This window comes from Chelonia mydas, chromosome 3, assembly GCF_015237465.2.
Source record: "Chelonia mydas isolate rCheMyd1 chromosome 3, rCheMyd1.pri.v2, whole genome shotgun sequence".
NCBI classification, from domain to species: domain Eukaryota; kingdom Metazoa; phylum Chordata; order Testudines; family Cheloniidae; genus Chelonia; species Chelonia mydas.
In genome coordinates, this window is record NC_057851.1 from 53,830,325 (window position 1) to 53,857,796 (window position 27,472).

General features: G+C 42.7%; 1 protein-coding gene across 5 annotated transcripts in view; it reads left to right on the top strand.

Moving 5' to 3' along the window:
- Positions 1 to 27,472, top strand: part of FAM135A (family with sequence similarity 135 member A) — a 145,473-nt gene that overhangs the window by 90,519 nt on the left and 27,482 nt on the right. For all 5 annotated transcript variants that reach the window (XM_027832720.3, XM_037894285.2, XM_037894284.2 and 2 more), the window contains 5 exons: positions 2,233 to 2,388; positions 14,182 to 14,255; positions 14,521 to 14,675; positions 14,937 to 17,271; positions 21,200 to 21,360. In XM_027832720.3, coding sequence (XP_027688521.2) covers positions 2,233 to 2,388; positions 14,182 to 14,255; positions 14,521 to 14,675; positions 14,937 to 17,271; positions 21,200 to 21,360 — 2,881 coding nt within the window. The remainder of the gene's footprint in view (positions 1 to 2,232; positions 2,389 to 14,181; positions 14,256 to 14,520; positions 14,676 to 14,936; positions 17,272 to 21,199; positions 21,361 to 27,472) is intronic.

The following is a 27,472-nucleotide window of genomic DNA, read 5'->3' on the forward strand; positions in this document are numbered from 1 at the left end:
CATATCTGGCTTCAGGACTAAGCTTGATAAGTTTATGGAGGGGATGGTATGATGGGATAGCCTAATTTTGGCAATTAATTGATCTTTGACTATTAGTGGTAAATATGCCCAATGGCCTGTGATGGGACGCTAGATAGAGTGGTATCTGAGTTACTACAGAGAATTCTTTCCTGGGTATCTGGCTGGTGAGTCTTGCCCACATGCTCAGGTTTAGCTGATCGTCATATTTGCGGTCTGGAAGGAATTTTCCTCCAGGGCAGATTGGCAGAGGCCCTGGGGGGGTTTTCGCCTTCCTCTGCAGCGTGGGGCACGGGTCACTTGCTGGAGGATTCTCTGCATCTTGAAGTCTTTAAACCATGAGTTGAGGACTTCAGTAGCTTAGACATAGGTCGAGGGTTTGTTACAGGAGTCGGTGGGTTAGATTCTGTGGCCTGCGCTCTGCAGGAGGTCAGACTAGATTATCATAATGGTCCCTTCTGACCTTAAAGTCTATGAGTCTACATTTAGAAAGGAAAAATCAAATGCACAAACACAAAATGGGAAATAACTGGTTAGGTGGCAGTACTTCTGAAAAGGATTGGGGGGTTATAGTAGATCACAAATTAAATGAATCAACAATGTGACAGCATTCTGGGGTGTATTAAAAGGATTGTCTTATGTAAGACATGGGAAGTACTTGTCCAGCTCCGCTTGGCGCTGCTGAGGTCTCAGCTGGAGTATTGTATCCAGTTCTGGGCACCACACTTTAGGAAGGATGTGGAAAAATTGGAGAGTCCAGAAGAAAGCAACAAAATGATAAGGGGTTTAGAAAAAAACAGAACTCTGAAGAAAGGTTTTAAAAATAAAAAACCTGCGCATATTTATTCTTGAGGAAAGAAGACTGAGAGGACGTGATAAGTCTTCAAATATATTAAGGGTTGTTATAAAGATGACTGTGATCAGTTGTTCTCCATGTCTGCTAAATGTACGACAAGAAGTATTGGGCTTAATCTGCAGCAAGGGAGATTTAGGTAAAATACTAGGACAAGATAGATGGAAGCTGCATTTACCCTTCCCCTGCTCCTCCCCCTCCTTCAGCTTGGGCTAGGCCCTGAAGTTCATGCAGCCTAAAGTTCAGACAGAATGTCAAATGAGAGCAACAAATAGTGGGAAGGAACTGAAGAAGGGAGGACTTGTGCATTATCACACTACATGTAATTCCTGTTTCTTCTTTCTCTATAACATGACCAAAATCAGCTCTTTCTTTACTAACTCAGCTGCTAAAACCTTTGCCTCAATACCTTGATAATTTCTCACCTTGATTACCTTCTCTTACCACTTCTCCTGCCATTTATATGTTTATAGTAGGGTTTCAAGAACATGCAGCTGGTCCAATAGCAATTTTAATGTATGGTGCTATATTTTTGAGATCAGTTTAGATTAGTGTTAAAATATACATAGTAGTTGAATATTAAAATCCCTTATTTCAGGGAATACTAACCAAAGACACCGTCCGTAGCACTCAAATTACATTTAACTGTAATGGAACCATGCTACAAGAGAATGTCCTAGGGATGCAGTAAACTATGAAGAAGGAAAGACTAATTTCCTATGTATCTTTCTTTTGAGAGGGCCTGGTTCTATGAGGTCATTAACACCGTGTGAGAGTGGGCCCTGAGGAAGCAAACTGACTTAAAAATACAAGTACCACACAGTCATAATCAGTGGGGTCAGTTCTGTAGGGGAGATGACTTGTTTTAAACTAGTTGTACGATAGCATCAGTATGTCAGTTTTATTCCCGCAACACCCATCATTGGCTGTGATACAATTTTTGTTAGTGTCATGTTTCTAATTCCTGATTCCCAGTTTTTGTACTTCACACTGTAGTTTAGAACTCTACCAAGTACAGTGGTTACAACCTGGCCTTCATTTTAAAATTACAGTTGACAAGAGTCAAGTTCTCATTGTAATTTAAGACGATGTGACCTGATTCTAAAAGACTTTCTAGGATAATATCTGGAACCACACAAAAAGTGTTCTGTTAGTAATGTAATTTTAAATGAAACCAGTTGTTTTTGATGTTTGGACAAAAAAGCTTTAATTTAAGAGTTCTTTTTTTGTAGAATTGTTGTAAGGGTAAATATTTTACCGTATGAAACTGAGTTTATTTCATTGTTTTTGTGTACATGTGAAGGCATCATCTATAAACAAGCATTTATAGATTTAGTAAGAATATTTTTTCCTGACTTCAGAAAATGGAAAATCCTGATGAACTGGCAGAACTTATAAACATGAATCTTGCACAGCTTTGCTCTCTTCTGATGGCTCTGTGGGGGCAATTTCTAGAGATCATTACCTTGCAGGAGGAAGTCACAGCATTACTAGCACAAGAACATCACACATTGAGGGTAAGTATTGAACCTGATGGTTGAGCATTACATAGAACAAATTCATATCTTTTTAAGCTTTATTGATGACCTTTTATTCTGTAAACTGGTAGGTTTTCAATGATGACAAATTCTACTTTTTTTCTGCTATGTTTGTGAAAATCAGAAGAGTAGAACTTTGAGTGTAGCTTTTGTACTGCATTTATAATTGTGAATTAAATTATTGATGCTACTTGGTGAAATGTGATTTTAAAAGTAATTAAAAGACACACATGTTTACTACAAAGCAGCAATTAATTGCATTTCTGAATAAGAAACCCAGCTTAGAAGAAAAATTTCAGGCTCTGGAGAGGTAACATTTGTGCAGAATAATATATTTTTCTTTAGGAGTCCTACCTAGCTGGTCTATCCATTGTACTTCGCTGTTACATGTAGGTGTTCCTTGCCAGCCATGAATCAAAATGTGCAACTTAAGAAATGATAGCATTCATAACTTCTTGAAGAGAAAAGCCTGTTATGGGGAATCTTAGAAGAGAAGAGGCAAATCAGAAACAACCTGGAACATGAGTGAAAAGCATCTGCCTTGGGCTTATTTTAGGCAAAACAGAGGTGATGTTGGTTAAGAGTAAAATATTTTCAAGAATAAGCAAAAACTATGACTGTAACCTCAAATGAAGGTATTTTCTTCCTCCTCTCTTCAATTATCAAGTAGGGATGTAATTATCCATTTACAAAGTTAACAATTTAAATTATTACAATTATGTTGTTTAATAGGTTAACCAATTAAAGGGAGAGGGGCTGCTCTGGCCAGCCAGCCCGCCCAGGCGGCAGGGGCTGCTCCGGCAGTACAGCTGGGGATGGGGTTGGAGGGCTGGCCCAGGGGCTGGGGTTGGAGGGCCGGGCTGGGGGTTAACGATTTAACCGTTTAGTATTTTACAACCCTTTTATCAAGGTTATGTGCAAACTTGGAGTGTAGACTCCGAGATAGCATGAGTAGCTAGAAACCTCTTCTGTTTATAGCTGATCAGGAAATGGTCTCAGACCTTACTGAATGAGACCTAACCACAGTGATCCATGACTTTGTCATGTTCATGCTAAATTATTGTAACGCACTATATCTGGGATAAACAAAAAGTCACCTGGAAGCTGCAGCTGGTACAACACTTTGCAGCTGATCTGCTGAGCAGCACTGGCCCTTCATACCACATAATACCAGTGCTTTATACATTACAATAGTTACCTATTCAACATAAAGTCTGTTTCAAGGTTCTAATCCTCTACAAAGCATTGGCTGGCTTGTGACCCAGCTGTCTCAAAAACCTTTCTCTTTGGGCCCCACAGTTATCAGGAACACTTTGATTGAGTCCAGGGTATACCTAGCACAAGAGCTGGATACTCTGTCTTCTTAGTGAAAGAACTCATGGCTGTGGAACTGGTTTCTCCTGGACAGACTGAGCCTTGAATCTTGATGCAAAACTTGTTCTGTAGGAAGGATATTTTATTAGTAGTTGGATGACCCCACGCAACAATGTATCTATCCTAGTCTTACACTGCCATCCATCACTGTAGTATCTGAGCACCTTCCATGTAAAATCAATATCAATAGTGAGGATCCTCCAAATTATTTCTGAGGCTGGACATAAAGGGGAAGACACTCTTACTTAGAAATAGCTGTATGAGAGCCCAGATAGTATGTTGATGTTTACAGACTGTTTGTATAATAAGAATACAGAAGTATAAATATTTTTTTTCTACCTTAGCTCTGATGTTAAAGATAAAATATTTTCGGTAATGATTTGTATGTGCAGTATCTTATACTTGTTTTTAAATATCCTCTGATTTTAATTTTTTTAATCTTTCTAGCTCAGTTATCTTTGAAAATTAAATATTGATGCACTTATTTTAGGTAATTTGTCTACTTCATCAGTATATACTGAACACCCCATTAACTGGGTTGAGATATACACATCATCAAAAACATTTTTTCGCATGATCCCTATCCCTGCAAGCTTCCACTCCACTGTAATATCCTACAGAGCTTCTATAGAGGTCCCCCCCATATTTTTGACAGCGTTGAATGGTTTTACAGGAGCTTTTTTATCTTTATATTCTTTTATATCCATTTGAGATATGATGTATTTAAAAGGAACTTGTACTGTGTACTAATAAAGTCATTTGCTACTACATGGTCCTGCTTTAGGTTCTCTTTTGAAGTTGAGGGATGACTGCTTTCAAGCTACTTTTGACCTCAGAATCATTTTTGAGCATAAACATTGCTGAAATTTACTTTTTGGTAGAAAACCAAACTTTTAAATCTTCAAACGTAGCTACGGGAATATACTTCCCAGAGGTGCAAACAGTTGCATAGCTAGGGGGGGAGTGGGGCAGCGGTCACTCCCCCACTGAGCACAAGTGGCGCCTTGTCAAAGTCTTGGCACCTTTTAAATTTTCCCCTGTTGAGGGAACAGGGGGAGCGATCCAAAAAAAAAGGCGCCACCCACTCCGGGTCTTTGGCGGCGGGACCTTCAGTACTGCCGAAGACACCCAGAGCAAGTGAGGGCCTGCCGCCGGCACGCTGCTGACTCAGTAAAAGCGCTGGAGCGGGTGGCGCTTTTTTTTGGATCGCTCCCCCTGTTCCCTCCACTTGGCTACGTGGCTGGGTGCAAATCCAGATGCACAGCCCCAAGTTGGGATGGAATAATTCCATGTTATCCACAATGTAGGGTTCTATGGAGGGATGCACACACTGCCACATTTCTGAAGTGACAGCTCTGTACTTGAAGGTGACCCTTTTTATAGCTAAAAAGAACTAAGCTAATTCATCTCTTTTCAAAAGTGACCTGCAAGTATTTTTAAAACAAATTTTTAAGGTTCCCATACAGTAGGAGCTCTATCCAGACATCAAAGGGTGAAAGGGGCATGCAGGACATAAGTAATATTAAACTTTTCTTTTTCTTTTAGGCCTGACAAACTCAGGTTATTGAGTCTAGCTCTTTGGCCACAGCTGGGCATGAATTGGGTGATGTACCATTAACTAGGAAACCCTCCTAGAGCCAACTTGTAGGGGGCAGTTAAATGGAACTTTTTAAGTTATAAAGCACTGGTTTGCAAAGGTGATTTTCATCATTTTCTATATCAAAAATTTTTAAAAACTGTTTCTCTGAAACACTGTGCAAACACATGCCTTTTAATGAAAAATAAACAAAAATCAATGTCCACTTAATTGACCCCTGCAGAACTGAGCAGAAAATTCTGGTTTATGTTGCAGTCCACAGAAGACACTCTGCTGTTCACATATCATTGTAGCAGCAGCAGCCAACCATCCTGGAGTTATGGGACCTAAAATTTAAAAATGAATAGTAAATGTATGAGCATTGATTTCAGAGAATGTTTGACTGTGTACTCGGAACCTAATTCTGGGATGCACAATATAGCACTTGTGTTATTCACTAAATACTAATGAGAGTCTTTATGTTCTGGGGATTCATGAGATATCCTTGTGTTGGAGAGCTTGCAGTGAAAAGGGGGCTCACTTATGATATGATCTGCTCATGTCCAATGGTGCAGCCTTTTTGGTTTTAGGCTGCTAATACATTTAGTTGTGATATGAGAGATCCTATTTATTATCCTCTCTGCCACAGAAAGTCTTGTGCGCTTTTATTGCAAGAAATTGATACGTTGCTTGATAACATGCTCTATTAAATGCTTCATCTTTGCTAATTTAACTATTCTCATATTTATAGACTATCCTTTCTGCAAAGTATCACCTCTTCCTGCGATAAACCTGTATTATGCTGATTGATTTTCCTTTTACTGGATTTTGTGTGCTGTTTATCGAAGACATCTGGGTCTGTTTTTTATGCTCATTGTATGTCTTGATATTGCAATATAAATATTTCTGAAGCAGTTATGCTGAATTTTTGTTATTGGAGACATTCAGCACATAATGCAATTATTTTATTTTTTAAAATTCTTGCAGATTACCTTTAAGACATCATCCCTCTGAGTTAAAAATTGCAACAGATTTTGATTGCTACATTACAAAAATAACTACAGTCTTGTTGAGTGAGAGTTTGTATGTACACAGTTACAATGTACAGCTAATGAGGTTTTTAGTTAGGTAGGTTATGTGAAAAAAGATTTAAAATTAGAGCAGTGGTTCCCAAACTTTAACAGCCCGCAAACCCCTTTCACTAAATTCTGAAATCTCGTGAACCCCCTCCTAAAAATGAATATTTCCAGGGATTTAAGTTTAAATTTCCTCCACACTCTGCGGGGCTCTTGCTGCTGGACCCCGTTGACCGCTCAGGTGACTGCCGGGGCTCAGGCTGCCAACCCCAACTGCCCGGCCCCCTCTCTCCCTGGGGCTCGGGCTCCCCCGCTCATGGGGGCAGGGCTCGGGCTGCCAGCCCCAACTGCCTGGCCTAGCTCTTCCTGGGGCTCAGGCTTCCGGCCCCATGTGGAGCGCTGGGGTTCGGGCGGCCGGCTCCCCCGCTGACAGGGGTAGGGCTCGGGCTGCCAGCCCCAACTGCCCTGCCCCTCTCTCCCTGGGGCTCAGGCTGCCAGCCCCGCACGGAGCACTGGGGTTCAGCCGGCCGGCTCCCCTGCTGATGGGGGCAGGGCTCGGGCTGACAGCCCCAACTGCGCGGCCCTGCTCTCCCTGAGGCTCGAGCTGTCTGCCCTGGAATCGGGTCCCACCTTCTGCCTCTAGTGCCCAGGGTCCTCTGGCCGCCATTAGTGAAATTTTTCTGGCGAACCCCCTGTAACGTTCTGCGAACCCCAGTTTGGGAACCACTGAATTAGAGAGCGTTATTTTTAATAATATAAATCAATCAATCTAATATATAAACATTTTGTAATGATAAACTTTTGTTCGATAGTGACATCTTCTGGTAGGCCTGAACACATTATCCTGAAACTATTTCTTCCAGCCTGATATCCCAACTAAAAATTTAAGAAAACTAAGAACCTCACATTGACTGCGTGCGCATCTCTGGGCAACAATGTGTTCTCCACAGTAATGTGATTTTTAAAAAAAAAAAAAAAAAGATCCCTCCTCTTCGTTTGTTTATTTATTTCTTATTGGAAAACACAATTGTGTGGGACTTCATGATAGATGATTTGTAATAGGGTACAAAACCTTTCACAGCTAAGTCTCTGTTATGAAGTCATCCCGAGTTGGTAATGATAGAAAGTCATTGCCATCTGCTGGTTGATAGGTGTCATATATGAAATGAGTTGGTAATCTGTCCATTTCCTCATGGATATTTGGCACTAGTTGATGCCCTTGTTATTGTAGTCTCTACATAAAAGTCAAGCGTCAATGAGACATGGAGACTGAACTACCATTGCATCCCTAGTACTGATTCCTTTAAGTCAAGTTTGCGGCAGTTTGGTCAAGCTTGCCAATGACATATACAGAGAACTGTCTAGAGCTGTTAATCCAGCTCCTTTCATAAGTGTTAAAATTCACTTAATGAACAGTTGTGTATAATGCATTGTTCTTGTAGTTCTGTCGGTCCAAAGATATTCGAGAGACAAGGTGGGTGAGGTAATATCTTTTATTGGACCAACTTCTGCTGGTGAAAGAGACAAGCTTTTAAGCTTATACAGAGCTCTTCTTTGGGTCTGGGAAATGTATGTTGAGTGTCACAGCTAAATACAGGGTGGAGTAGGTTGTTTAGCATAAGTAGTTAATGCATATTGGTCAGCCTCAGTAGTTAACAGATATTGTAAGAGACCATTCAAGGTGAAGTGGCCAGTTAACTTGTCTCTAGTCCAGGGGTCGGCAGCCTTTCAGAAGTGGTGTGCCGAGTCTTCATTTATTCACTTTTAATTTAAGGTTCCGCATGCCAGTAATACATTTTAACATTTTTTAGAAGGCCTCTCTCTATAAGTCTGTATATTGTGTAACTAAACTATTGTTGTATGTAAAGTAAACAAGGTTTTCAAAATGTTTAAGAAGCTTCATTTAAAATTAAATTAAAATGCTGATCTTATGCCGCCGGCCCGCTCAGCCCGCTGCCAGCCTGGGGTTCTGTTCACCTAGGCCGGCAGCAGGCTGAGCGGGGCCTGCGGCTGGGACCCCAGCTGGCAAGGGGCTGGCAGCCAGAACCCCAGACCGGCAGCGGGCTGAGCAGGGCCGGTGGCCGGGACCCCAGACCGGCACTGGGCTGAGCAGCTCAGCCCGCTGCCGGGCTGGGGTTCCGTCCGCCGGCTTCTGCCAGCCAGGGTCCCGGCTGCCGGCCCCGCTCAGCCCACTGCCTGTCTGGGATCCCAGTCCTGCCCACATAGAGTGGGTACCTACCTTCTCCCTGGTTCTAGCCCATTCTCTTCCTCTCTCTCTCTGCACTGAGCTGAGGGTGGGAGTGCACTGAGCACAGGGCTGGGGGTGAAGGAGCAGGCTGGGGGTTGGGGTGTAGGGTCTGGCCAGGAGCTAGAATGAGGGAGGGGGCTCAGGGTTGGGGCAAGAGGTTGGGTGTGGAGTGCTTACCAGGGCAGCTCCCATTTGGTGCGAGGGGTGCAGGTGGGAATGTGGTGGGGTGGGGTGCAGGAGCTCCCGTTGGGTGCTCAGGGTGGGGGTGGGAATGTGCGGGGTGCAAGAGTCAAGGCATGGAGTGTGGGGTGGGCTTGATATGTGTGGGGGGTTCTGGAATCAGGGCTGGGGTTGTGGGGGGGTGCAGGGGTCAGGGCAGGAGGCTGGGGTGTGTGGGGGGTGCAGGGGTCAGGGCAGAGGGCTGTGGGTGTGTGAGGGGGTGCAGGGGTCAGGGCAGAGGGCTGGGGTGTGGGGGGGTGCAGGGATCAGGGCAGTGGGCTGGGATGTGAGGGGGGGCAGGGGGCTGGAGGGGTGTGTGGTGGTGAGGTCTGGGGTGTGGGGGGGTGCAGGGGTCAGGGCAAGGGGCTGGGGGGGTGTGGGGGTGAGGGCTGGGGGTGTGGGCTAGGGTCCTGGGGGTGCTCCCAGCCCCCTGCCCAGAGCGGCTTCCCCACGGCCCGTCCCACCTCTTCTCCGCCTCCTCCCCGGAGCAGCGAGCGCGCTGCGGCTCACTTCTCCCTCTCTCGCAAGAGCCATCAGCTGATCGGCAGCAAAAAGGGAGACGAGGAGGGGCAGGAACCCAGCACGCTGGCGGAAGAGGTGGGGGAGGGGGAACTTGCCTGCCCTGCAGCAGCAGCCGGCAGGACCAAGCTTCTTCACCCTGCCCCCGCAGGTGGGGGGCCGGAGAAGAGCGGGCCGGGGTGGGCAGGATTTTTAATGTCACACTGCTGCCTGCCGGGGTCCTGGCCGCAGACCCGCTCAGCCCATTGCCGGCCTGGGTTCGGCAGCAGGTTGAGCGGGACCGGCAGCTGGGACCCGGTAGGCAGCAGTGTGCCATTAAAAAACGGTTTGCATGCTGTCTTTCGCACGTGTGCCATAGGTTGCCGACCCCTGCTCTAGTCATAGGGAGAAAAAAGATGGGGGGGGGGCATTTTATGAGTAACACTGTTGTAATAAGCCATAAATCCAGTGTCTTTATTCAGTCCATGATTTTTTGTGACTAGCAAAGTTATGAATTTAAGTTCCCAGGTGTTGTGCAGGTTTCCTTTTGAGGATGAGGACTGTGAGGTCAGATAGGCTTTGTGAAAAGTGTTGCCCCCAGGTGATTTGGTGTTTTTTGTCTTCTATCATTTTTCTGTGAGAGTGCATTCAAGAGTATATTGATTGTCTTGTTTCACCCACATAGTTGTTATTCGAACATTTAGTGCACGGTTGTGTACATGTTGTGGTAGGCATTTGTAGGACCCATGAAAATATCATTGATGTAACTCAGACATATAATTACATCAATGATAAATCCCTGTAAACCACCATCCATCAAAATGGTGGCGTCGCTGTCTGCCTCAAATATCTTCAAGGCAATGGACAACACTCAGCCACCTCAAACATATCCCCAAACTCATCCATTTCATCCTCGCCCACAACAATTTTATATTAAACAACAAACCCTTTGTCCAAACCATGGGAAAAACCAAGGGAACTAGAATGGCTCCTCAATATGCCAATCTCTTCCAATCTGTGGGTGACCTTGAGGAAGAATTTCTGGACAAATTCACCATGAAACCAATTATATACCTGAGGATACATCAATGATATTTTCATCCTCTGAGCAGACCTAAACTCCCGCATAGGTTTCCATCACAACTTCAGCAACTACCACCCATCCATTAAACTCTCTCTAGACCACTCCCACACTAACGTCAACTTCCAGGACACCACAATCAGCTTCAGTGATGGAACCCTACAAACAACTATATACGAGAAACCCATGAGTCACAGATCCAGTAACCACCGCCAACATGCCAAGAAATCTGGTATCTACAGTCAGGCACTCGGATACAACAGAATATGCTCCAAGGAGAAAGTCAGGGATATAAACCTTGACTCACTTAAAACCACCTTCACAAAACAAGGACACTCCATCAGAGAAGTGGATCACATCATGCAATGGGTCACCCAAATACCCCAAGAGAACCTGCTTCAATACAGATATAAAACCCCCTCTGACTGCATACCCCTAGTTGTCACCTACCACTCCACACTGGAACCCATATGGAGTATCATTAAACAGTTACAGTTGATGGGGACTACGTCCTGAAGAAAATCTTTCCTGAACCCTCTGTTCTGGCCTTCAAACAACCCCCAACCTCTCTAAACTCATCATCAGAAGCAAGCTGCACAAAATAGGACACAAACTCAAAGCAGCACCAGATCCTGCCAGAACAGGAGATATATAACCTGCAGCCATATCCCCCCACTGCTATAATAATCAATACCCCCACAACACATTTTTCAAGGTCCATAGGTCCTACATATGCCTATCACAACTTGTGGTATACCTCATCCAGTGCACTAAATGCCCCAATAACAACTATTTGGGTGACACGAGACAATCACTGTCCTCTCGAATGAATTTACACAGAAAAATGATGAAAGACAAAACCACCAAATCACATAGGGGTAAACACTTTTCACAAAGCGACCACTCTATATGTGAGCTGTCAGTCCTCATCCTCAAGGGAAATTCGCACAACACCTGGAAGCTTAAATTCATAATTTTTGCTGGGCACTAAAAATCATGGAACAAATAGAGATACTGGATTTATGTCTTATTACAAAAATATATAACCCAGTAAAAGCCCCCCACACACACACCACAGTCTATAACCCACTAAAAGCCCCCCATACATACCATTTCTAATCACTGGTTTAGGACAAAAATCAATTGTACTTTAATTTTGGATAATTTGAGTAATATCGCTTTTGTTAATATGATGCACTGGGTTCCTTTCCTAAATTACAGTGCAGGGACTGTTTTACTGTATTCTTTGAATGTGGGTGCCACCATAATCCTAACAATAATAAACCTACCACTTCCAGGTGGGTCTGAATTGGCTTGTTCTCCCTTACAGGAGCCTGTCACAGGCAGGCCACATCCTATGACAAAGAGGAAGAGTTAATTTCTGTGTAAAGAACTTTTCCCCTGATGCTTGATTGGAATGTCTCATTGAAGTTTTTGTTTTGTTTATGCTTTTCCCATTTGAACACCCATCCAAGCTCTTTCTCAGACTTCCGAGGAAGGGATATTAACATGACCTTTTCTCCATATTTCCCAGGCCATGCTAACTTTTCCTCCTAAGGGTTGTGTCTGGGTTAGACAATGCCTTAACCATTTTTCCAGAACAAAGGGACGCAATCTTTTGTAGGAATGAATTCGAAAGTGTGGTTTGTCTGATGATAAAAACAAAGACCATCTAGCCAAGATTGCTTTTATGCTTCCAGAGCAGCAAATTTAAGATCTAAGGAGACATTATAACTGAAAGTCTACTTCTACACACAAGGACGTTTGTGTATCATTTAAATATGATTCCCTGTGACAGGAAAAACAGATGAGCTTTCTCTGCTGGTAAAAGCTATAAGAAAAGCTATAAGTTAAGTTTGCAATGCAGCTATTTTCGTTTCCCCATAACTATTTGAAAAACTTTCCCCTGTGGTTGAACCTTTTCGTGCTTGATGATAGCCTAAAGATGAATTTTGTGGTACTGTGGGTTTTTTTTTCTTTTTCTGAATTATGCAACTGGGAAGAAATATTTTTCCATTAAAATAAACTTTAATGACAGAAATTTTAAATCAGATTTTGACATATGGCTGGGAAATAGTTCTCTCTGAGAAATATTTACTGTGAACACTTACTGGCTGGGAAAATAACACTTAAATGGGCTTTTATCCATAAACCAAAAAGTCATTTTGTCTTTTCATTTTAAGTATTGCCTGTGTGTATACATGAATTGCATAGTGCTATAATCCCATGCTGTAGAACTCAGTAGTGCTTGACTAGATTTTCCTTGTATATTATGTAGCTGTGATTGTTGGTGTATGTGTGTAGCTGAAATAGTGGCACCCAGGGGAATCAATTGGGGATTGACTGACTTCTATAAATACATAATGAGTCAGCTTCTGCCCTGAGGAGTGTATAATCTAAGAAGAGACCATGAGTGTATCAAGTACTCAGAGGGGACGGGCAAGAGAAAGAAACATTGTTAAACAGACTAACTACAAGTACAGTTAGATGGCCGAGTGATTTCAAACATTTCTTACAATTATTATATAAGCTAGTAAATAAAACAGATGTTTGTGCTAAAGATAGTAGCATGCAGAGTTGCTCGAAACTCTGCTGTTCTACACCCCAACATCTTTCTCTGCATCTCCTTTAAAACCAACCAAACTAGGTAAAATCTATTGTAATGCAGCATTAAAATTGCATGTTTGAACACAGCGGTGAGGAGATGCAAAAGTAAAAGTTCTCATAACAATGTTAATTTACCCATGTTACCTTTATCTAAGACTTGAGGTTACTTGTTAGGCTACTATATGCATATCTTAATATATGATATGTGCAGTTGGGGAGATCTGATGTTCCTGACTATTGTGTACTCACGTGTGGAATATTAACATTGCACTACTGTAATTTTTTACATATAATAGATTACTATATATTCCACAGTTTCAATTTCTCCATTTTAAAATTAATTGGATATATTTCATTCTTCTGTTTTGACAGTAGGTATATATAAGCTCCTTTGTGCTGTAAAAAAAACTAAATATTGTATTTGCTTTATTTTATTCATGTATTTTGACAACTAAATCTTAATGGGTAATCATTGCTGGCACAGTACTTTTGGCATTATAAACTGCAGGAGCAATGGTAAAGGCAATGTAAAATGTAAAATCTGTACATTGTAATTGGATGGATGGACTATATTTTGTTCACTTTGAAATCTGGAACAGAAAAAGGTCAAATTACACACCCTTGTATAATTCTGGCCTGCCTCATTCTCATGAACTGAAGAATATTTGATGAGTTTCCACTCTTGAGGATAACCATTATACATTTTTGAACTTGCTCATAGATATTAACTAAACTTCCTTTTATTCAAATTTATCTTAATTTTTTTTGTTCATGTCTCTGTTATGTGTCCAGATAGGCAACTGGAGCATGTTACATTTGCCCTATTTGGTCAAGACCATGCTGCCCTTTCAAAACTAATATCTGCCCCAACCCTACATCTGTTAGTGCTGCTGAAAAAAAAAAAAAAAAAGACACATCAACTGACACTCTTGTTCATGAAATTTGATGACTGAGCATTTCATGAAAATGTTACTATTTATTCATGCGCGACACTGACATTGTGACATACCAATGTTGTTGGTTTTTTTTAAATTGCTTTTTTTATGTAAAAAGAATTCTTATTTTGCTAGTTATAATTGTTGGAATCTTTCAGGTACGAAGGTTTTCCGAAGCATTCTTTTGTCTTGAGCATCCAAGGCAAGCTGCTCTTGCATATCAAGAACTACAGTGAGTAACTTGAAATAGAATATATTGAGGCTTTTCTTATTACTTTTCCAAATCGTGTTGCTAAATGCACAGAAACAGTTTGTAGTGCACAGCATATGTCACAAATGTGCGTCAGATTACAAAAATGCCTTGTACGTACTTGTGTAACTAATTTAATAGGAACTTAGATTTAGCGTATTCTGTTTAAGTATTAACAGTAACAATTTACTTTGTAGGATTACCATTCTCTGTTATAATTCTCTTAATACAAGGTAATATTTTTCAGTGCTCAGAGTCATCTACAGATGTGTACAGCTATCAAAAACACCTCCTTCTGCAGTTCTCTTCCACCTCTTCCTATTGAATGCAGTGAACTAGATGGAGACCTGAACTCATTACCTATAATCTTTGAAGATCGGTATTTAGATTCCATTACTGAAGGTAAATACAAGCTTGTGTGTTTTTCCTCTGAAGAATGAGTTACGCTATAGAAAAATTAAGTACACTTTTCTATATATTTTCTAGCTATAGAGAAATGTTCCTTTGAAATGTTTATCTAGTTTATATTTTGAATAGCTGTAAAGTTTTTTTTAAATTTCGTAATGAAAGTTGTATAGCTTCAGTAATTTGCATAATCTTGTTATAAACTGTACTTTCCTTTTCTCACTTTTTTTTTTTTTTTTTTTTTTTTTTTGGTAAAAGATTTGGCTGTACCCTGGGTAGCAGTTGAAAATCTTCAGAGGTCAGAGTCCAATAAGCTGGATAAATTTGAGGCCGAAGAAGGTTTTGTAGCTGGTTTTTCTAGCCCAGAGTTGAAAATCAGAGCTGCGGGTGCCTCCAACATTTGGCATTCAGAAAGTGAAAAGCAGCTACCAAAGTCTTTGAAAGGGAAAAATGAAGATGTAAATAAATCCAAAGTTAAGGTTACTAAACTAATGAAAACAATGAAAACTGAAAACACAAAAAAAATAGTAAAACAGAATTCAAAGGACTCTGTGGTCTTGGTAGGCTACAAATGTTTGAAAAACACAGCACCAGAGGATGTCTCTAAATGCTATGAAGGCAGGCCTTCATCTCATCAGAAAGGACTGGATCCTGCAATAGATGGCTTTGCTTGTGACACAAGGACCTGCACGAGGCAAATAAGTCAAAAAGAATTTAGATGTTTGCCATCTAGAACTGAACAAAAATCTGCCCAAACTGACCATATTCTGCAAAGCCAGTGTAGCTCTGTGATCTCTCATTGTGCAAATTCTGCCATATTTGGCAGACTTAATACCTCCCAGGCAGGTACTGGAGTTACACAGGTGGATAGCATCTTGACACCTGGAAGCACAGTTGAAGGTTGTCCTGGCTGTCAGCCAACTTCATCAGGAGTGAGGACAATTGAGGTCAAACCAAATAACAAGAATCCTTATGAAGGGGAGAAAGTGACTGTTCGTACTGGGTTGTGGGCAGAATTTTTGCAAGATGGAGAGAATTTACAGGTGCCCAACTTTCAGACTGCAGAATCTGGAAGTAAAACTAACTCGGGGGAACAGGTACTGGTGCTTGAAAAGGACGATGTCCAAGAAATGAACTTTCAACATACTGGAGATGCCTTGACAAGAATAAAAAGCAATCATTCTGCTCTTTCTACAAAAGAGACTCATGTTGCCGTAAGTGGAGACACGGTTAAGTTACCAGATGTTAGTGTCATTTATGCCTCATCTAGGTTTTCAGATTCAGGTGTAGAAAGTGAACCAAGCTCTTTTGCAACACACTCCAACCCTGATGTGTTTTTTGAAACCATTCAAGGACAAAGTGCTTACAACAGTGAAAGACTGTTTCCTCAGCTTTTACTAAAACCAGATTACATAAAAAATGCAATAGAAAGCTATTGTACTGAGAGTACTAGTGCATTGAGTGAAATACAGTCATCCCTGACATCCATAAACTCTCTACCGTCAGATGATGATGAGCTTTCACCTGACGAAAATTCAAAGATATCACTTGTACCTGAATGCCAACTAAGTGACAGCAAAACTATATTAGATCTGGGAACAATTGATTTGCCAAAATGTGATGACAGTAAAAAATCAAATATCATTTTACAGCAACAGTGTGTTGTATTTTCAGGGCATCCACACAATGAAACTGTCTCTCTGCATTCCTCACTTTCAGACATAAAAGATTCTTTACAGTTAGTTGCTTCAGATGAAGATATATCTACTGAGATGAAAAATTACAGCTCACGTGCAAACTTTGACACAGTTTTTAAGGACTCTCAAAGCCTTGATAGGCATCAGAACACTACAGAAGGAGAAACTGAATTACATTCAGAAGTTATTTATCTGGGAGAACCATGTGTTGTTTCAGGTTCAGTATCTAGTAATGCTAAGTGTAATGTAGAGAAAACAAATGAGGGAAAACATAACGAACCTTTAGAATTAAGGCAAACAACTGAGGAATTGCCAACAGTTGAAAGTGAGACTCACCCAGATGCAAATAATCTCTCATCAACCAGCAGTATCGATATTGTGAAACAAGGTCTTGTAGAAAACTACTTTGGCTCTAGAAGCAGTACAGATATTTCTGATATTTTCCCTACTGACAACAGCAATCCTGATAGTCCTCAAAAGGAAAAATCTGAAAAACAAACTGTTGGCTCTTCACAACGGGAGGAGGAGGAGGAGGAGGAGGAGGAGCGGGATCAAGAAATGGTTGAAAATGGGTATTATGAGGAAACGGATTATAGTAATATTTTAGATGGAGATACAAATGCTGACTTTGAGCAGAATCATGGTCTAATGGAAGAAAAAGCTTTGAGATCTGAAAGGATTGACAGCGAGCATCTAAGAGATGGAATGAATATGGCTCCTATCTGTACTCCTGGTTGTTTGTCTTTTCCCTCTGTGCTGAGAGACTCTCCTTGCAGTGTTATATGTTCTTCAAAAAGCAAATCTGATGCAATAACAAAACAGCCAGGCAGCACATCCTGCAGCTCAGCTTCACCTATTTCCTGGTATGAAAGCTCCCCCAAACCTCAAATGCTAGCGTAAGTGATCATTTTAAAACAAAGTCTCTTTAAATTTTGAAAAACTTAAAATATGGTATTCAGAGGGGAAAGAAACATGGTCTTTGATCAAGATATCTTCCAGGTTGATGAATTATGGATTTATTTTCTCCTGCACACACAGCTAACTTTTCAGGTTTTAGAGGGTTGTTAGAAAGCGTATGTTGACACAGAATTCCAGTTATCACATCTACTTATCTCACCTTGTTTGGCAAGTTTAAAGCAAAATTGAAACTTTAAGATTTATATATATTGAATAAATTTACATTAAAACACATTTTAAAATGAGGAATTATAGAACAGAAATATTTCAGGATCTTAGAGAAAAGAAACATAGTGTTTTATAAAATGAAAACTTAACATAGTAGGTAAAGGAAAAGGCCCCGTCATGATTTACAAAATTGTTTAAGACAACAAAACTAAAAGCTGCCCAGCATAAGTGATCAAGCAAAGTGAGGTGTAACACTCAACTCAATGGCAATTTTTTGTCATCTGTTTGTCTGTAACACAATAACTTTGGAACACTACATCCCACCAATTCCAAAATTACAGGGAATGTTTCAGGCATCCAGGGGCACAAACCTATTAATTTTTGCAGCAAATTGGAATACAGGAGAAGGCTGAGTCAGGGGAAAATCAGGGCCCCCCCACTGCTCCAGTGCTGCAGGCAAAGGAAATTTTCTGTTCCTGCCCCCTTACTGCCTACATATCAGAGGTAGCAGCTTAATTTGCCATGTGGGGACATTGTGCATAGCGCAGACTGTAACAGAAATAAGAGAGCTTTACAGGGACGGTTTGTAAGGGGGAAGTGGGGACGGGGTGAGGGAGAAGTGGGGATCCAGTGGGAGAAGCATGAGGGACCAGAAGATAGGAAATGGTGGGAGGAAAAACAGGAACCTGGGGAGGTCTGGGTCGCGGTGGTAGAATCGGGGGTGGAGAGAAGTGGGGGGGATGGGGACGGGTGGATGGAGGGACCTGGAGGCAAAGGGGCGGAAACCGAGACCTAGAATATGGGTGAGTGGATGAGGGGCAAAGCAGGACCTTTAAAGGGATTGGTTGGGGACGAGGGAGTGGTGGTGATGTGGGAAGCAGGGACCCAGAGGGGGGTTGGGTGGGCGTGGAAGCAGAGACACAGGGTTGGGGAGTAGAGTTGGGAAAAGGAAAGCAGGAACTGGGGAGGAGAGATGGTAAGGGAGGGAAGAGAAGCCCTGGGAAGGAGGAGCAGACACTGTAGTGGTGGTGGTGGGAGTTGGAGTTGGGATGGGGAGGAACACAGAGACCTGGGGGAGGAGGGGGCAGCGGGGGGGAATAGCCAGTTATATGTGGGAGGAGACATGGGGGGGGCACACAGACGGAGGCATGAGGGAGGGGATGATGGGACTAGCAGAGAGACCCTGAAATGAATGGGCATGGGAAGGTGGCCTACAAGGTGCTTGTGGGGCCCGGGGAGGAACAGAGGGATGTAAGAAGCCCCTGGTGGGCGCAATGTGCTCAGTCTACAGAAGCTACCATGTGTGCAACCCCCTACTGGTAAAGAATGGGAGCATTAAAAAACTCTCCATTTACATTTATTAGAGCTATAGATGTATAGTAATTCATAAAGTCTGCATCTATACTAAGGACTATATGTACAGTAATCAAATATAAATAAGCATGGACAAGGGCACTTAGAATAGGGTTGTTTTTTATGGTGAAGTGATTTTAGCATCCCCTGTTTTCCTGACTCTCACTTGTGAGACCTCACATAATGATCTTTTTCTCTACTAACGAGGATGGTACATGGTTCCTTTTGGAGCACATCAGTGCCAATTGTTCAGTTTGTTACAAGTGGCTGCTGGTAGGCAATTCCAAGCATTGTCTCCATCCTCATCTGACATAGAGATTGAGGCCTGGATGCACAAAAGGAGTTAGGCCTTCCTACCATTCTTTATCCCTCTGGTACCTGCACCTACGTACCAGTTTTAGGCTCCACTAAGATTCACAAAATTCCCACTCAGCTGCCACCTAACCCTGTAGGTGCCTAAATAACTCAGCACCTACATTTTTACAGTAAAAGTTTCCGAGATAACTATGTTTCTGCTTCTGAATAGGTGCCCTGCTGCCTCCCTCTATGCACCTGGATATCTATTTCTTGCCTAAGACCCAGAGCGATTCACAAACCATGGGAGGATGATTAACATTTGGCCTCCTAAGTTGAGTGTGGGGCCCAATCCAATAGGTGTGCTCAGATGCTGCCTGCCAGATTGGGCCCCCCAGATGAGTTCACACAAAACAGCAAAGATCGGGGGAGGACGAGGATTTCTCTTGTAACTTCTAGCAAAGTGGTTAGCATGCTCCCCCAGGAGGTTGGGAGGCCCCCCGGTTCAAACTCCAATTTGATCCTAGGTCTCCCACATCTTGGATGAGTGCTCTAACATCCAGGCTATAGAGTCATTCTCATGCTTGTATGCTCTCACTCTTGCCCTTTCTCTCTCAAAGATAATGGACTGAATAGAGACACTGGATTTATGGTTTATTACAACAATCTACAATCCATTAAAACTCCTCCCCGAGCTTACCTTTTCCATGCATGACTGGGGAGGTGTAACTGGCCACTTCACCTTGTATGGTCCCTTGAAATATGCTTTCACCTTGTATTTAGCTGTGACACTCTGAGTATGTTTTCCAGACCTGAAGAACTCTGTGAAAGCTTGTCTCTCTCACCAACAGAGGTTGATCCAATAAAAGATATTCCCTCACTCACCTTGTCTCTCTCTCACATGTGCACAAGAATGAGAATGACTCTAGTCTGGTGGTTAGAGCAGTCATTCAAGAAACAGTCTCTCTGCTCAAATGACTGTCATGCACTATTTATCTACAGTGCAGTAGCTTCAACAAGAGAGATGAAGTGAGCCTCACATCAGAATATCCCACAGCCCAATAGTTGAGCACTCACCTAAAAGGTGGCAGATTCTATTCAAATTCCTTTTACCCCTCAGGTGAAAGGGGGAATTGAACCAGATGTCTCCCATGTCCCTGGTGAGTACCCTAACAGCTGGGAAATGTTGGGAAATGTTGAAGGACGGTCTCCTTCCCAGGACCCTATCCTCTTCTTGCTAAAACAACATAGATGCCTAACTCCAAAGACAGTTCCCAGCTGTGAATTGCTAGCAGAGATAGGTATCTCCCTGCAGTCTAGACTTAGGCTACATCTACACTACAGTACTTACAGTCGTGCACTGTAGTGCTTGTGGTGGAGATGCTCTTAGTCAACAGGAGAGAGCTCTCCCATTGGCTTAATAACACTTGCCTCTGCGAAAGGAGGTAGCTATGTTGCTGTGATGCTCAGTATTGCAATGACTAATTCCTTTTGTGCAACCAGGCCTAAGTGCCTGCCTAATCCAAAGTCTAGTAAAGTTAATGGGAGTCTGTACTTACTTTGACTTCCAATGGGCTTCAGATCAGGCTTTAAGAAAGAATTAAACCCAGTTGTATTCACATTAATATTTCATTTAGATGAATGCTGTTTATTGCACTTGACAGGAATAACTCTAGAATCTTGTGTACCTTTATGATATGCCTCTAAGCCGACCAATTTGCACAGGTGTTTGAAGGATGGAGAGCTTGTGTTTGTGGCTGGGGACTTTATTTGGGGAGAACAGGATTTCATGAGATCTGAGGTGGAAAATTTGGATTTTGGGGACTGACTACTTTTGTTGTTTTGGCACTATTATCTTGGATTGCACTTTTTTAATAATTTGTCATGGGTGCCTGAGTCTGGAATAAATGGTTTTTATGCTTTATATGAACTAAATAAATGAAATATTTAAGTAAAGAGCAGTGGAAAATTATGTTCTTGCAGACCCTACATTTATTGGATTTTAATAAGGTATATAACAGAATTATTATAGTAAGCACTGTTTTGTTCCAGTTTTCTCCAGGCTAAAGAGGAATTAAAGCAACTTAAACTCCCTGGATTTATGTATAGTGATGTTCTCAGACTGGCTTCGTCAGCACCTTATTTCAGCACAGAAGAGGATGAAGGTTCAGAAGATGGAATACATCTCATAGTCTGTGTTCATGGCCTAGATGGTATGCTGTGGTGCTTGTTACTGAATAACAGATCAATTGATCAAGATCAAGTTTTGGTTTTGTTGTTTTGAGCTCTGAGTTAAACCATGTTGAAACAAATATTCATTAAAATGAATTAAGAATGTGATGTTCTTCGAGCAGTGTCCCTATGAGTGCTCCAGTTCAGTATGCATGCACCTCTTGAACCCTTGATTGGAGATTTTTCCATTAGCAGCGCCTGTTTGGCCTGTGCATGCACCCTGTGCCTTTTTGTCCCAGACACTGGGGCTATATAGTAATGCGCAGGCGAACCACCCTTAGTTCCTTCTCTACCGCGTTGGTCTGAGATGGAGCTTTAGCATGTCCATTTTGAGAGTGCTTCAGCTATTTCATATTCTAGTTTACACTATAGTTGTTTGTTAGTATTAGTTAAAGTTAGTTAGCATTAAATAGTAAGAGGATTGTTTTCCTCCTCTTTTTCCCTTTTCGGAGCCTTGTCTTCGTGGCAGGGCATGTCTGGCTTGCCAGGTTTCAAATACTACCTCTCCTGTTGAGAGGCTATACTTGTGAGCTACGGCCACTCTACGTTTGTCCATTGCTTTGGGTGGTCCCATGTGCACCAGAAGTGCAACTTCTGACTGGCCCTCGGGTCTGGGACAAAGGACAGGGAAATTAAACTCAGACTGTTAATGATGCCTTCTTCAACTACGCCATCACACAGCAGGCTTGAGATGATGCCAGGTTTGAGAGAGCAGTGTTGCAATCTGCATGACCATGAACTCCAAGCCCACCTCCTTGGGTACTGTTTGTGAATCACCTCGTGTAAAATGGACATGGGCAAGCACTCGAAGAAGAAAAGACTGTTACTAACCTTTCCGTAACTATTGTTCTTCAAGATGTGTTGCTCATGTCTATTCCACAACCCACCTTCCTGCCCCTCAGTTGGAGTTAGCCGGCAAGAAGGAGCTGAGAGAATGCAGGGCCAGCAGTTCCCCTTATACCAGCACATAAGCACTCAGCACCAGAGGGCGCTAGAGCCAGCCTGATGGATACCACTGAGGGAAAAATCTCTGGTGATGGTACACACGGCGTGCGCACACCTAACATGGAATGGACATGAGCAACACATCTCAAAGAACAACAGTTACAGAAAGGTTAATAACTGTTTTTGTTGTTGTTGTTTAAAAGCTTTATAGGTACATTGTCAAGGAGAAGAAAAGTGTGTTTATCCAGCTATTTACCTGTGAAAGTCATAGACACAAGATAGCATTGAGGCCATGAGCTTAGTAGGATTCAAAAAATGATTAGACATTTATTCTGGTAATGAGAACATCCACCATTAAAGTAGGGAGGATTAAAAATTTAGATATAATATATTTGCCTGCTTCAGGATATAAGCAGACTACTAACTGGTGTGAGTTAGGGAGAAACTTCACCTCTGGGTAGGTTTTCCATAGTTGTCCACTATAGCGTTTTTTGTACCTCTCAGTGAAGCATCTGGTACTGGCCAGTTAAGGAAACAAGACAGCGTAATAAATAGAGCACTGGTCTGATCTGATATAGCAATTCCTATATACCATAATCATCCTTCCTGTTCAGCTGTCAGACTTCCATGTTTAAAAACAAATATCCAAATAGATTCTACTCATGTCTCTGTCTAGGGAGCATTCATTATTAATATCTGTCTAATTCAATTTGTGCACTGGGCTGGGAGATGCTGTTTCCCCCATCCAGATTTTCTAACACCATGTAATGCCAAGAATTATACAGCAATTAACCCATCCATAATAAATTGTTGCCAGAACCATGCCCTTGTTCCCTATTGTACCTCATCTCAAACCCTCCTCGTCTAGTGATTTAAAAAATGATTAGAAAAACTTACTTTGGAGATTTTAGCCAACTTCCTTCCTATCAGGAACTGCCTTTCATAATAAATATGATCATTTAAATGGAGTACCCTTTTCTTTTAATCCTACAATATTTTTACTATATGGTGAACCTCAAACCAAAAAATAGAAATATCAATACCTTTAGTGCTCTCTTCCCTGGCAAAATTCAGATGTGTAATTCACCACTGGAGCAGATCTACTGATGGTAGCAACTGTGGAAGCTGTAGTGTAGCCAGGGTATAGGTATTTTTATCCCTAGGTTATCAACCCACCAAGGGATTCCCCCAACGTAAGAGGAATCTTCAGGAGGCCAATTAAACCATTTTCATTGGATCCTTATATCCCTCTTGTAGCACTCCCAGGAATGTTATTTATCTTCCAATAATCGATAACTGGTTGAAAAATTGTATTCAAAGAGAGGTTATCAATGGTTTGCTGTCAAACTGGGAGGACATAGCTAGTGCATTCCCCCACGAGTCTGTCCTGGGTCTGGTACTCGTCAACATTTTCATTAATGGTTTGGATAATGGATTGGAGAGTGTGCTTGTAAAATTTGCAGATGACACCAAGCTGGGAAGGGTTGCAAGTGCTTTCGAGGACAGGATTAGGACTCAAAAGGACCTTGATAAATTAGAGAAGTAGTATGAAAACAGTAAGGTGAATTTCACCTTAGACCAGTGCAGAGCACTACGCTTAGGAAGGAAAAATCAAACACACAAATACTAAATGTGGAATAATGGGCTAGGCGGCACTACTGTAGAAAAGGATCTGGGAGTTATAGAGAATCACAAATTGAATATGAGCCACTAACATGATGCAGTTGCAAAAAAGGCTCACTTAATTCTGGGGAATAGTAACAGGAATGTTGTATAAGACAGGAAGTAATTGTCCTGCTCTGCTCTGCACGAGTAGTGCCTCGGCTGGAGTCTGTGTCCAGATCGAGGTGCCACACTTTAGGAAAGATGTGGACAAATTGGAGAGAGTCCAGGGGAGATCTACAAAAAATGGTAAAAGGTTTAGAAAATCTGACCTATGAGGAAAGATTAAGAAACTAGGCATGTTTAGTCTTGAGAAAAGACTGAAGGGGCATTTTCAAATGTGTTAAGGGATGTTATAAAGAGGATGTGATCGATTGTTCTTTATGCCCACTGAAGGTAGGAAAAGAAGTAATCTGCAGCAAGGGAGCTTTGGGTTAGTTACTAGGAGAAAGTTTCCAACTATAAGGATAGTTAAGTACTGGAATAGACTACTAAGAGAAGTTTTTTGGAATCCCCATTATTGGAGGTTTTTAAGAATAGACTAGACAGATACCTGTCAGGGATGCTCTAGGTATACTTGCTCATGCCTTAATGCAGGGGGAAGTACTCTGAAGACCTCTCGAGATCCTTCCAGCCCAACATTTCTATAATTCTTCTTCAAGTGATTGTACTTATGCATTTTGTTCTTGGTGTCTATGTGCCCACCAACAGCTGTCAAAACTTTTTCCCTCAGTGGTACTTGTTGGGCAGCTCAAGCACCATCTGTGTTGTGTGCCACTGCGTATAGGTATAAAGGGCAGAGCTGCCCCCGGCCTCCCTCAGTTCCTTCTTACTGCTCATGATGGTCATTGGAACCCCTGTTCATTGCAGAACAATTGTGTCTCTTCTCTGTATATATGGTATAGTTGTAGTTTAGTACTTGTTATAGTTAGTAAGTGTTAGTTGTTTTGTTTTAAAAAACGAAATTTTATGTGTGTGTATGTATTCTGCTGCCGGCACTGAGGCATGCCCCGGTTGCTGGGCTTCAGGTCATGAGCTTCCTGCTCAAAACCTATGCTGGTGAACGATCCACACTGTAGTTAAGTGTGAGGGAGGAGCAAATACACTGGTGCCAGATTTGCTAGGAATTCAAGCCTAGGACAACAAAGAATAAGGAGGCTAGGCTGAAGTTGCTGCTAATGGAGGTGGTGCTCAGACCATCCTCGGAGCTATCCCGGTCGAACCTGGTGTCAAGTGCTTAGCTTCAGTTAGAAGTGCGCCTCCACAACTGTCGGAGTCCTGGGACTCTTTCACCTTTGCCTCGGAAGAAGTATAAATCTTCCAAAGAGTATCTGACCAGGGGAAAATCTCTACCCTCCAAGCATGGAAAGAGGGGTGAGAGGTAGTCGAGTGGAGTGCAACTGAAATCTAAGCACGCCTCCTCCAAATCAGTGTCTAATTCAGCACAATTGGCTATGTGCTGGAGAAGATACTGTTGAGTCCAGTGCCAAAAGCATCAACTTCAGCGGCATCGCAGCAGACAGATATGGTCTCAGTGCCAACTACCCCAGAGTCCTTTGCAGCAGCAAGGAATTTACTCTGCCTCTGAGTACTGGTGTCACTGGTGGTTCAGGAGTCGCATCCCTCTGGACTAGTGAAACAGCTGACACTAACGCCAGCGATACAGCATGCAATGCTACACCAGCTGCTTATTTCCCAGAGAGTCAGATCATCAGTACTGTCCTAAGGGGAAGCCAGCAATGATTGCGACTCTCTGCCCATCGCCAAGTTCTCTGCTCCAGTCCGCGGCACTGACTTGAGCAACCCCTCCATGATTGGAGGAAGGGGAATTCCTCTTCATCTGACTCAGAAGTGGCATCTTATATCTCTCAGCCTCAGAGCAGGATCTACCGCTCCCCACCTAGATTCTCCTTCTCCACATTCCTTCGTGACCCCACAGTGGGAGCTACTGGGAACATGGCCAGGAGGTCACTGGAGCTTGGCCCCTTATCAATGGCCATTTTAGAACCCGTGGGGGTTCCCCCAACTTCTGCGTCCTCTTCTTGTCGAGTCTACTCTGTGCCCTAATCCAGGTGGGTTAGTCCTTTCACCAAGCTGCTCCATCTCAAGTGTTCGGGCCCAGTAGTGAGTGTCAAGAAGAGGCGCTTAGGAAGAAGAGGAACAACCTGTGGAAGTTCAGCTACTTCCAGTCTTGGCTTCATGCTCATCCTCTCTGGAGAAGTTTCTTTCCTTGGAGGCAATTTCACACCTTCCTAATGATTACAAGACCTACCAGGAATTGTTAAAGAGTGTGGCTTTAGACTTGGGCATTCAGATCAAGGAGGTCAGGGCGTCCTCTCATCACCTGACTGACATTTTATCAATGACAGGTCCACCTAGTGTGCTACTGCCAATCAACGAGGTGATATTAGAGCCTATGAAGACACGATGGCAGACCCCATCTTCATTGTCTTGCACCTCAAAGCATGCAGAGCAAAAGTACCATGTGTCCTCCCAAGAATTTGACTATCTTTTATTCCCACTCATCTCCAGGATTGCTTGTTGTTACAGCGGCTAATGAGAGCGCGCATCAGGCCCCCCCCACCCCCAATCAAACGAGGCAAATAAACTGAACTTGTTTGGCATGAAGTTTTATTTTGAGTGGGGAATTGTAGCTTTGAATTGCCAACCAACAGGCTCTGCTGGGGCATTATGATTTTAATTTATGGGGCTCCATGGAGAACAGGGGTAGACTAGTAATGAGAACTTTGGTGCAGGCAGACCTGAAAGTGGCAGACTCAACGGCTAGGACCATGGCTTCTGGGGTTGCTATTCGGAGAGCCTCATGGTTACAGTTTTTTGGTCTCCCCTGTGAAATGCAGAATACTATTTAGGACGTGTCTCGTGAGGGTCCTTCTTTGTTCTCAGATCAGACAGACAGGAAGCTCCATGGGCTTAAGGACTGAAGGGACACTTTTAAGTCCATGGGTTTGTACATGCTTTCCCCAATCAGAAAGCACTATCATTCTCAGTAGACGCACCATTGTCCCACTCCACATCCTCATCTTGTCCTTTCAGAGAAGTCCAGAGGTTATAGCCGCAGGCCTCACCCTCCTGCTGCTTCAGCTCCAGCTCTGGGCCTTTCTAGGTATCTGGTAAGTGCCAGCAGCAAGTGTGATGGGCCAGTTGGGGAGCCCATATTTCCAGACCCTGTCCCTGTTACATTTGCAAACAGTCCCACTTCCACAGTGCTTAGTCCTGAATTACTTTGGACTAGTGGGTCTTTGAGCACTTTGGAAGTGGGATATACCGTTCAATTTATGTCTGTCCCTCCCTTCCCTCCTCAGGGACCACTCTCACAGGGAGCTCCTCCTTCAGGAGGTACAATCTCTCCTTCAGTTGGGGGCCATAGAGGAGGTTCCATGCTGCCACAGAGGGAAGGAGTTTAATTCCCTGTTTCCTGATCCTGAAAGCAATGGGGGATTCAGATCAATTTTAGACCTGCGT